The 12,941-nt window shown below is 42.1% G+C and overlaps 1 protein-coding gene across 1 annotated transcript in view; it reads left to right on the plus strand.

Annotated features, from left to right (window-relative positions):
- The window catches only part of LOC128741373 (putative fatty acyl-CoA reductase CG5065), a 36,136-nt gene that overhangs the window by 19,866 nt on the left and 3,329 nt on the right, over positions 1-12,941 (plus strand). The window contains exon 2 of the mRNA XM_053837156.1: positions 8,234-8,913. Within this exon, the coding sequence (XP_053693131.1) occupies positions 8,300-8,913 (614 nt within the window). The 5' untranslated portion in view covers positions 8,234-8,299. The remainder of the gene's footprint in view (positions 1-8,233; positions 8,914-12,941) is intronic.

Below are 12,941 nucleotides of genomic sequence, written 5' to 3' on the forward strand. Positions count from 1 at the left end.
ATTGTCAGAAAAACTCAACTGACTCGGTATCAGAATTTGGTTGGGTTGGGACTGAATAGATCTGTAAAAATACGTCTTCTCAGTTCAATTGGTTTTTTTCGAATAAGGATGCTGGCTATTCTATACTAGGGTGCTGGATGGGTTCGTCTACGGCGGGTCTTCGTCTACTTTCCAGATATATCGACAAGAAACCAGTATTATAACCAATTTCGATGCGAATTACAGTCAAACCAACCTGATTGATATTTATGGATTGTCTCTTCGTTATCGAGGAAAAGATTATGTTAGAAAATTACTATTTTTCAATATTTGTTCAAAAAATAGAAGTCCTCTTGGTTTTTCTGTCAGTTTTTAGTATGACGAAGAAAAGTTTGAGTATGACGAAGAGTTACTACTTGAAATTTTGAGCTGTGATCCAAACTATTTCCACTCTTTTTATAGTAGTTGGGTAGCTCTTGGAGACGGCTTAAAGAATACGTGCATAGATTTTTGTAAATAGGGGAACAAGGGGCAAGACGACCACCCGGGGCAAAAGTGCCACTCTTCAGTTTTCCATTAAAACGAAGAAGAATTTTAATATGGGTATTTTTTATGGTTTCTAAAGCGTCTTACAATATACCATAAGAAAATTCATCGGTAAAAAATATAAACTCAGAGATTAAAATGATTTTGAAATTTTACTGTTTGATAATTGTACAAAATGATAATGACAATGCCGAAAACAAGCATACTGAAATCTTATTTATCTTTATGTGTATTATTTTTGGTCTAACACATTAACTAGACCTAATTCCTATAGATAGAAGTGAAAATTGAACATTTCTCTACTTGTGGTCATTTTCCCCACCATAGTGGCACTTTTGCCCCGTACCTATTAATAGCAAGCGAAAAAACATCTGGAACGAAAACGTTAATTTTTTTGTATATTGCTATTATTTTGATATTGAACCTACTGAAACTGTTTAGATTATACCCTCATCAAGGTTTTGGGCCTTTTCAGGTTGAATTCAATTGGTTCTTTTTGCTCGTAATTAATTGAAAACAGTTAAGCTGTCCTTTATGCCCCGGGTCCCCCAAATTGCTGTGTGTCCATGATAAACGAAAGGAATCTTGTTTATGATGAAGTGAATTTTCGTATGACGAACTCTCGCTGGAGCATGAAAAATTGTTCCACTGAGAAATGTAAGTCCCGAAATATTTTTTCAGGCCAAATTGGATGTACATGTACAGGCAAGATGTGTCAGATTTATCTGGTGTTAACACTTGAGTACTTGTGGATTAATTCTTATAAAAACTCGCAATAATGTCTGGATCGTGTTTACGTATGACGAAGAGGGTCCGTAACCCTATAGTTATAGTTCAGTGCCCGAAGGCAAACACGATCTCGAAATAAGTGACAAAGGCCTATTGGGTTCTTTCATTCGATCTATAAACGACTGAGTGAAAAGAGAGATCTATGATCGTAAGTGCATATGCTGCGATCTCATACTTGATAATGCTAGGGTGCTTCAATTTATTCCTATTTATTCCAGATATCGTTCTAAAAATTTTTTCTTTAACGTAAAACGTCGTTCAATTTAACTTTGAACATATCGTGTTGGGTGTTGAATTAGTAAGTGAAAACTGCACGAATTCATACATCACGCATAGCAGCATACTAGATCACCGTGTGCGACGGACACGGTCAAGACGAAGCTCTATGTGACATTCGAATGAAGTTGACATTCTATTCGAAGCTCACACACAGCAGTATGCATCGTAGATTTAATTAGTCCGATCAGCATTCCGCACCCCCCAGAAAGCACTTCTTGTCTATGATTTGGTTCGGTCGATGGGTGGTATCATATGCAGCTTTAAGTCTAGGAACAAATGAAGGATCTGAGGCAGCGTAAATATTTGATCCATCGTGGAAATCTCATTCATCGACATGAAAGATTTAGGAGAGCGCTTTGTCGGCGGTATCATGAACGGATATCGCACGATGGTTCTCACAATCTAGCTTGTTATTTTTCTCTAGTTGGTGGTGGACTTCAACACCTTACCTTCGCCAATCGCTAGAGTTTACACGGGTACCTCTTCCAAGTTTGTCGCACCGTCGAAGTCTTCATCTGGGTGCCATTCCGGTGTTCACCGAAGTGCCTTCACCATCGTCCGTCAAAACCATGACGTTCTAATCCCGATACAATACGGCACGCGACACAAATCCTTCGCGGAATACGTTCAATTTCTTGTAGAACATGCGATTTTTTGTCGAACAAAGCAGTTGCTCCTACTCGGGCTCCTCCAGGCTGCGTTTTTTCTCCCGAAAGATTTGAATTTGCTGCATGTTTTTCTGTATCTTTTCACGCTTTCTTCTCATCCATCACCCTCCAACATTTATCGGTGCTGAATGTTGTTCACAAAGAAGAGTGTTGGGCGCATCTCAACCATCACTAGGTGGTGCTAGTGATCGCTAGCACATCAATAAGATCTGACATCAATGATATCTGAGAGCAGTAGCGCTAGCGACATGGGTTGGGTTATTAGACACAAATTTTGCCTCTTCCTCCGTCTGCTCTAGAAACCACCGATCGAGAAGTTTATCTTACCTTGTTTTTACTGGCGGGACGATGACACTAATCAGGCCCTTGCGACACCTTTTGTCCAGCGCCTCTGGTTCAAAGATACAAGTACCAGCGAGCAACGTGCCCTGGCGGGTGTTGTGGGTTCAAATCCGGTTATAATCTCAGATTATAGCTTGGTGGAGGTGCATGTTGTGAATAAAACGCCGTTTCTTCAACTACACCATCATACGTGCATTGTTCACACAAAGGTAGACCCGACGATGAAAAGGAAGCGTTCTATGCGGAGCAGGAGGCAACGTAGGGCAACTGCTCACCATGGGACATCAAGATGAATGATAACGGCCAGCGATGCATCAACTTTGCAGCTACCCGAGGCTTGGTGTCAGAAGCACTTTCTTTTCCCGCAAAAATATCCACGAAGAAACCTGGAGATCATCTGACCAACGAACCTTGAACCAATTCGACCATATTCTTATCGAGGGCTGGTTTTTCTCGAACATCACCAACGAACGTTCCCTACGGGGTGCGGATATGGACTCGGACTATTAATTAGCAGTACTGATGCGCTCAATACTATCGACGGTTTATATCTCACGGCGAAGCCTCCCTCAATCCGCGAGTTGCCGAAAACTACGCGCGCGTACTGCATGAAGGTATGCTTCCTCTGTGGAGCTAGATGCTTCGACGCCCGAAAAATGATGGAGTGTAAAAGGCTCTGCTGTCAAGGAGGCCGCAGCCATGGTGCTAGGTGAGGAAACCTCAAGCGCACGAAATGATTGGTTTGACGGGGGATGCCAACAAGTGATAGAGAGGAAAAAAGAGCTCGAAAAAACTATCTAAGCATATCCACGAGAGAGAATTTGGCCAAGTATCGACGAGCGCGGAATGAGTTGAACACGATACTGAGGAGGACAAAGCACCAGAAGGAGCACAGAGATTATGAGGAGCTGGAACAACTACGACACGCGCAAATTTTACGAGAAGGAAAACCAAATTCGTAAGCACTACACACCTGAACCTTATATGTCCATGGACGAGGAAGGGGATCTAATCACAAATGACCGCAAGGCGGTCTACAGGTGGTAGCAGTTCTTTGATGACAGAAGGAGACGCAACGGAAGACAGCAGTATGTCGGCTTCCAAATTCGAAGAGATCCGGTAAGAAATCAGTTAGCTGAAGAATACTGGAGCCGCCGGAAAATGGTAAAGAACCACTCGCAGCGGCACTTCCCAGGATAATTTCAAGGATTTGGGAGAAACTACCGGAGGAGTGGATATGGAAGGTGTAGTCTGTCCCATCTACTAATAGGGCGATCGGCTAGATTGCTGTAATTAACGCGGCATTACGCTGGTCAACGGCGCCTACAAAGTGCTTTTCCAGATTTTGCTGCATCGTCTATCTCCAATAGCAAGAGAATTCGTAGGGCAGTATCAGGTGGGTTTTATGGGGACTCGTGCTATTACGAATCAAATTTTTACTCTCCGACAAATGCACCAGAAACGTCAGGAGTACAACGTGCCCACGCATCATATTTTCGTGGATTTCAGGGTAGCATACGATATAGTTGAACTGCGAGCAGCTATGGCAGATAATGCACGAGTTCGGGTTTCCGGAAGAAAACTACCCTGGAGCGAGTGATGTGCTACGTGCGCGTTTCGGGAACACTCTCGAGTCCTTTCGATTCGCGATACTTTTCCCTCCGCAAGACGCTTTGACTAAGGAGCATTCGCTGCCGCACAATGCTGACTATGTACAAAACACTAATCACAGTCCTGTACGGACTTGAAACAACAACTTTGCTTACGGAAGACATATGTGCACTTGCCGTATTTGAACGAAAGGTATTGCGGACTATTTTTGGCGGAGTACAGACGGTTGCAGGCACTACTTGGAGAGATTCCCATCGCACACCTGACGAACGGTGGGAGTTGGGCTCTTGGCTGGTAAAGGAAAAGATGTCTGAGAGCCGCCGGCAGCAGATCAAAACGTGATTGATCTGTGGTTCTGTTTGATTTGGTGATCTTTCGGTGTACTTGTGGAGGAGTATATACCGGAAGAAGGACTACGTACAGCCATGTTCTTGGAAATGGCAAAGGCGATAAATCTTAGGACCATTTCGTTGATTAGCGGATATGCGCTGAACTCTCCAATCATCGATTTGTATTTATCCCCCTGATCGATCTGAGCGTTGAAATCCCTGATGACGATCTTGATGTTAGATTTTGGGCTATCGAAGGCGGCATTAGTTGATAGCAATCTTGACAGGGACCTGGTAGAATTCCTGCTTGTCGTTATCGGTGCTTCCGAAGTGATGGCAATGCAGATTGATGTTGCTTATGTTGAAGAACCGGCTCTTGATTCTTAACCTGCACATTCAACAATTGATTGACCACCAACCAAACACTCATTTCCGCATCTTGACCATCACTATGAAAACAGTACCCTGCTCGTGTGTGTTGCCGCAACTCGGGTAAATGGTATGTCGATCCCTGAATGTACGTACCGTCCGTCTTGGACACCTCCTGCAGCGCTACATCGCGACGTCGAACTTGCGGTTGACGAAACGTGTTGGTCACGTTGGCCTACTCCGAATACTTTAGTCCGAATTTCTCTGGACATTGATTTTCCATGGAGGCGGCTTGTGTGGCCGGCTGCACCAAGCCCCTGTGCCTGTCTTGCCGGAGAACCAACGAAGCTTAAAAGAGCTCACCTTCTCTGTAAGTGTACAACCTTAATTTCTGCGTGAATCGCTGTGCACAAAGGTTGCTCTTCTGCCGTATGGTACCACCAGGAGGTAGGAATAAGAAGTGCTGGATAAAAGGCTCTGAACTACTGTAGGGTCTATTTTATGCCTATAGATGCGCAGGATACCGATGGTGCACATTATCTAGCCTTTCACCATCCGAGATGCGTTATAGTTTTAGGTACTCCCGGATGCAAGGGTATAATTTGACAATTGTTAAGTAATCTTATTTAAAAATGTTTCGAGATAACAACTGCAAGGGCTCAGGAACCCCACATTACCCTGACAAAGCCTCTTGCCAATAAATAAGAGGAAGGTCGTAAACAGTACTGCTGATGATTTCTTAATTCTATTTCATTTTAATAGGCTCAATAAAATATATGTTAATTGATTCGGTTTTTACCTCTTCAAGGTTGTTTTTACGTCCAGCATTCGACCAACTTTCATAATCTTGACTAGGCAAAGAAATTAAAATCTGCACTGACCTACATCGTGCTGGTAACATCAAAGATGATCAGCCATCACATGTAGATTGACAACTAGTCAACTTGAATCATCACCTAGAGAGCAGCAAACTTCTCGTATCTTATACCGTCCCTGTAGACAACTTTGGAATATTGAAGGCAACTAAAAACTGGAACTCTCACAAAGGAATTTAAGTTTAGGATCAGTAACTGCATTTTGAATTTTGGATGCTAAATATATCGTTGCTATTTATGGGAATTTAAGAAAATCTTTGACGGTTCGAGAAGAATCAGAGTAGACTCTCCAAAACTTTACCAGATTTGAATTTTTTTGACACTTGACGCTAGACCGTTATGAGTGAAAACTCTGCTGTTTGATTAATCGCAAACATTCGGCTAATTAAATACCGATGTCTATGGTGAGTAGGCTTCGAGATCTTTTTTAATAAACTCATCTTTTTTGCGATAAGCATCAAAACAAACCATTGATTTACATGTCAACAGGTTTGAAGCGATTTGCATAATTTTATTTACATAACCTATAAAAATCTAACGATGCCACGGATAACTCTCAACTACAGCTTATTTAGGCAATTTTTCAAATTAGTTTCACGTAAATATAATTCGAAAGACACCAGTTCAACTGGTTATAGAAAGACTGTCATAAGCGAAATGCTGACCCTGACAAAATACCCGCTTGTCATTCTACTTATTACATTAGTAAAACAAATGAGATGCGCATTCGCTACAACCAAACAGCTGAATTGGTTGAATGGTTTAATTACAAGTCATCGATATGTAAAACAGGAAATATGATATTCTTGACGCTATGATCAAGGGACCTAATCAGGTTCGAGTTGTTTACCGGTCCGAACTTACTAGAAATGATTAATTAATTGTGTGATGCTCTAAATAAAATTGGCAGCAATGGGGTGCAGTAAGTAATCCATTCAGATAAAAATAAAGATGAAGTAGGGTAACCAACGTATTTTGGACCCCATCAACAGCTGTACATAATTTGGACACTTCCATTTGATTTTGCTGTAAATTATGTAAATTGTTCAAATTATGTACAGTTGCTGAAGGGGTCCAAAATACGTTGGTTACCCTATTAGGTTTTATACCCAAAATCTGCAATCTGATAGAGCAAACAGCAAAACAATTTCTTCAGATGCTTTATACCTAGTCGTAAATAAATGTAAAAAAACCTTCTGCTCATTGGATAGGTACCTGAGAAAAGACAAGTTGAAGGGTTGAAAGTTGAATAATTAAAAATGCAAAACACTATCCGGAAACGTTTTGTCACACTTTTATTACTGTAGGATAGGAAGCGCGACTGCTTAAGCAGTCGAAATGAATAAATAATTTCATAGGTAGGTATTTCATTTGCATATAGTCTTCTTGATACCACAACGAGATCTTTTAATAGCACAAGATTACTATAATCAAAAGACAAATGACACTCTTAGATTAGGTAGCAGCAGTTGTTAATCAGGTTTTACCCTCGCATTTGAAAAGAAAATTGCTCGTCAAACCGAAAAACCTTCCGCCGTACTCTGGTAATTGAGTCACTAAGTCATTCAACCTTTTGATGCTCTCCAATCTTCAAGATTGAGTTATTATACCCTATTAATCTGACACATTAGCCTCGCAGTTAACTTGAAAGATCAAATACATAAATAGAATTACTACTCCGCAATGCCTTAGTAGATCCACAAATATGCATGAAGAAAAAAGCATTCAATTATTAATGTTAGTAAAATTGAAGGAAATAGGGTAGGTTAAACTATAGTGGACCTTTTACCTATAATAGACCTCGGGCACAATTTCAGCGTTTATTAGCTTGTGTTTCTTATGTCTGAGGAAATATGACATGAAGCAGGAAGTACTAAGTACACATATTTCAGTTTAAAAAATTTTAGCTGTTTTTGATCGTCAATGCCTTAAAATCGACATTTTCAACAAGTGATGGTCCATTATAAGGTTAACAATCCAAACAAAGTCGCCATTAGTAGACGTCCTCCATGTAAAATAAACCATATAATTCCTGTAATGGACCCGCTCGTAATGTTATAGTAAACCACAAGGGTCCATAAAAGGAAAACGAACATTCCAATTTCTTTAGAAAAATATGTAAAAATACAAACTTGCCACAAAAATTCATATTTTTTTGGGTTTAATCGTAAGTTACTAATATTGTAAGTGCCATACCAGTTTAAAATAATTCATCAAAGAAGTCAACTCAAGCACTAAAGGGTCCACCTGATGGTTCTGATGGTTAATTTATCCTATTTTTTCCTTACTCTCAGATTTACAGGCTGGAATATGCCGATAAGTAGGGAAATTCAGGTGTAGTGCTTACACAACATCAACTCAGCGTGTCTTGAGTGAATAAATTGTATTTTGAAACTCGAACTCACACTGACAATGATACATTTCTTTCCCACGTCTCTTCTTGCAGCACTACTCGTCCTTGTGAGGTGACCTACTTTTGGATCGTGCGTTGCTGTCGCACCAGGTCCCAGCCATGGCATCCTCGCAGCACCCGCCCCAACCTTACCGAAGCGTAGCGGATGCCTATGCCAACCGGACCCTGTTCATAACCGGTGCAACGGGTTTCATGGGCAAAGTCCTTGTGGAAAAATTACTTCGCGATTGCGCCGATGTCAAGTGTGTTTACCTCCTGATTCGTCCGAAGAAGGGTGTGGATGCTGTCCAGCGGCGGGATGACTATCTGCGGCACATTGTCTTTGACCATGTGCGTGATACAAACAAGGCTCAACTGGAGAAAATCAAGCTTATTCGGGGGGATATTTTGAGCGACGGATTGGGCATAAGCGACGAAGACCGAATCTTGCTGACCGAAAACGTTGAGGTAGTGTTTCACTGTGCGGCGAATGTTCGGTTCGATCAGGAGCTAAAACAAGCGGTTAATTTCAACACCAATGGCGCGCTGCGAGTGTTGGGCCTGGCCGAGCAAATGAAGCGGCTGTTAGCCTTCCTGCACGTGTCCACCTCGTACTGTCAGTGCAACGAGGAGGTGGTGGAAGAGAAATATTATCCAGCTCCACACAATCCGCTGGGGATCTCCAAGCTCACCGAACTGGTCAGCAGTGACGTCCTGGGACTTGTTACTCCAAGGTAAGATTACTTTCACGTCAAAGTCAATATACTGTTCAAGTGAACCAGACCGGATTTTTGTTTTGCAGACACATAAAAATTTACTGTACCATGCATGTTGTTGTTTTGCATTTCACGGCCATTGTTAAATACGCCATAATATTGACATCCTTGAATTTATTTAGAGCGATATAAAAACAAAACTACTCTCTGAGTCAACGATTACTTGACTTAAATAATATCGTACCCTAACATGGTTTAATCAGTCAGTTACTTAATAATATGGTTCATATAAATTACTAGTATTTATTCAACTTGTGTAGTTAAAATGCAGCCGTCGATGGGATCAACTGTTTTCAATATTGGCTGGAAGAGATTCCACATATTGAGAAAAACTAATTTGCGACTGTTCATAACTTAAATCTTACATAATTTGTATTGAAATCAATTTCTTTTCAGTAAAACGACTTGGCGGATTGCTTTGAAATCAGAGCCGGCACTGGCCAATTTGTCGTTCAACGCAAATCCTAAAAATAGAGTTTATTAATGAAGTACTCGGTTACAATATTGCATGTACAACGACATCAAATTTACTGAAACGTTTATTTCAACATTGTAACTTTTAGGACTAATCTAAGACGTTCAATCGTAGGATGGGCTGTTGCTGCCAATGAACGTATCTCAGGAAAGATAGATTGACCTTACTAAATTATCACTAAACACGATTATTACTAAACACAGGTCAGCAGGAACAGGATAAGAATTGTAAGCGATAGCCAAGCTGTGGAGTAGTGTTCGACATCGGAACGAAGATTGAAGTCCGGGTTCCGGTTAAAAGTCGGTATGAATGTTGTTATTCCGACTGTAAAGACTAATAATCCGGTCCGATTTGGCTCTGTTCAGCCTTAGTTACTCTATTTTCATAAAAGGGCATCGACTCGAGTGCAAAAAATATCCGGACATTATTGCTTTCCGTATCCCGTTCTGTGAGCCCGTTAGCGTAGTCCTTCGTCAGTGAGTACCAAGCAATTTTTCGTAAAGGTCGCTCTACGACGAATCATATGTTTACCCTGCGTCAGTCTTGACAAGTTTTGGAAGTACAGCAGGCAGACTTATCATCTGTTTGTGGACTTTAAGGCGGCGTACGATTTAGTAAAACGGAATGAGCTGTGATAGATAATGCTAGGACACGGTTTGCTGACGAAACTAATTACGCTGATTCGTATGATGGGACAAAATTATGCATCAGAATAGCGGGTGAGCCAACCACTTCGGTGACGTTGGATGGACTGAATTAAGGGGATGCACTCTCTAACCTGCTGTTATAAGAACGATAAAGCCATGAACGACAAAGTTTTATTCAGAATTTGTGTTGTTTTAGATAAAGCATAATCCTTATTCTGGAGTACCTTGGTTGCTAAATGATTGTAACTCAGTATCTTATGCCACAAATCGGTAAAGTCAGTAATCAGCTGCAAATAAGCATTGTCAGCACTATAAGAGAGCTAACTGAGGTTAGAAAACTGAAGCAGCCGTATACTTCGCCAAAGCAGTTTTTATTTAAAATTAATGAAAACTTGATGAACATATGAGGAAAGATAAGTCTACGGATATTCATCTAAAAAAGTACCAAATCCGCATTACAGCAAATCTGTTCAAAGACGAGACGCTGTGGAAGATCCATTGCGGTGTAGGCGATCAATGAGATGATGTGTTCGTTGAGGATCAGGCTTACAGAATTTAAATATACAGGGCTGGTAAACGGCTGAATAATGCGTACCGTCGGTGCCTTGTGCACGTGTAGGCATAAAAAGACCCTACAGTGGTTCATAGCCTCTTATTCAGCAAATCCTATTCCTATCTCCTCTTGGTACCAGCCGGTCAACACGAAAAATACTAAAGCACGGAACGAAGAACAAGGAAATTCTTACTGGGACAATCGGAATAGACCCACGTGACGAAAAAGGACTATGGATTGGAAACGCGGGACGTGGAACTGCCGATCTCTCAACTTCCAACGTTCAGAGATAGACATACCATCTACCAGAGCTGCGGCAACACACACGAGCTGGGTACATCTTTCATAGTGATGGGCGAGATGCGGAACCGGGTGATTGGGCGGTGGCCAATCAATCCTCGAATGTGCAGGCAGGTTGAGAATCAAAGGCCGATTCTTCAATATAAGCATCATCAATGTGCACAGCTCTCACCTCAGAAGTACCGATGACGACAAGGATGAATTCTACGCGCAGTTGGAGAGTGAATACGACCGCTGCCCAAAACATGATATCAAGATCGTTATCGGGGATTTCAATGCTCAGGTCGGCCAGGAGGAGGAATACAAACCGGAGATTGGAAGGTTCAGTGCACACCAGCGAACCAATCAAATGGGCCTAAGACTTATCGGCTTTGCCGCCTCCAAGAACATGACCGCACGTAGTACCTTTTTCCAGCACAGAATCCATCACAAGTACACCTGGAGGTCACCAAATCAGACAGAATCACAGATCGACCACGTTTTGATCGACAGTCGGCACTTCTCAGACATTATCAACGTCAGATCCTATCGAAGCGCTAACGTTGACTCAAACAGAAGAAGATGCAGCGAAACCAAAGCTTTCGAGAGAAAAAATGCTACCTGGAAGAGCGGAAATATGCAGCGTTGGAGCGGCTGCATCGTTTTCAGGAAACGCGAAAGCTCTACCAGAAACTGAACGGATCCCGCAAAGGCTTTGTGCCGCGAGCCGAAATGTGTCGGGATAAAACTGGCAGTATTCTGACAGACGATCATAAGGTGACCGATAGGTGGAAGCAGCACTTCGACGAACACCTGAATGGCGCCCAGGCGGAAAACCATGGCGGCGGGGAAAGCGATTTCGACGGTGCAACAAACGGGGAAGAGGTGCCAGCCCCAACGATAGGCGAAGTTAAGGAGCCCATCATGCTGTAGCAATTAGGGTCATTAAATTAGTTTGTTTCTGTAGTTTCGATAAGTTTAGCGATTAAAGCATGTGCCACTAGAAATTATGGCTAGTTGGCTACGCATACGCAATGCATATTGCGTACAAGTTAGCCGAGTTTTCTCTTTCCTAGAGCCGCTCATGCGCTATTCGCAAAACTCAAATTTCGAAGCACGAAGCGTAGAGTTGCTTGCCATGTTCTTCTTCAAATTAGCCCGAAGAAAGTTCAATAAACTCTGGGAAATGAAATGGTTAGATGCATAAAACCAAAGGGAAAAAGAGAGATTTGTTCGCGTTTGAATTGGTCGCAGAAGTTCGTTACAAAATTCCGCTTTCAAATTTAAAAACCTCGTTCCTACCTGAGGGTATTTCAAATCTCGCTTCGATCATTTCTATCTGATCAGTGGAGCAAGTCAGAGTGTGTGTTTTGTGTTTCGCGATTTTAAACGAGGTTTGTGCTGATAGTGAGTTATCTTTAGGTTAGTTAGCTTTGTTAAATGTTCTTTTCATTAAATAGTTAGATAGCGCAGACAGGATTAGCTACGTGGTGGAGACTTTGCTAGCAAGTGTGGAGAACATCAAAGGTATTTCAAAAATTTAAAAATTTAGCTATTCGAATAGTTGGCTTACCGCGTCGAACAGCCGTTCGACGGCTTTTTGTGTTGGATTGTTTCAACTTTTTTTAGCGCTCGGCGAAAAGCTACCAACCACGCCGCCGGCAAAGCTCATCCCCCCTCCTGCCGCACACTCTTCGACCCACTTTCGGCTAGAATCGGGGATTCTGGCACCGCTAAACCGCCACCGATTGGAATAATCGGCCCCCGTTAAACGTAAACCGCCGCCGATTGGATTAATCGGCCCGTGCAGCACATAAAAACCGCTGGTTGGACTAGCCGGCAGCCACGTAGCCAGAAGGGGGGGGCCCGGGGGCCCAATTTTGATTTTAACTGTTTTATATGCATATTTTTGCGTTTAGAACTACAATACGTTAAATGTATTGTGATGTATTATATTTATAAGCAGAAAGATATGCATATAATGCATTAGGAGCCAAGATAGGGCTCCTGGCCCCCACCTCTGGCTACGTGG

Source organism: Sabethes cyaneus, chromosome 3 (assembly GCF_943734655.1).
Source record: "Sabethes cyaneus chromosome 3, idSabCyanKW18_F2, whole genome shotgun sequence".
Lineage (NCBI taxonomy): Eukaryota > Metazoa > Arthropoda > Insecta > Diptera > Culicidae > Sabethes > Sabethes cyaneus.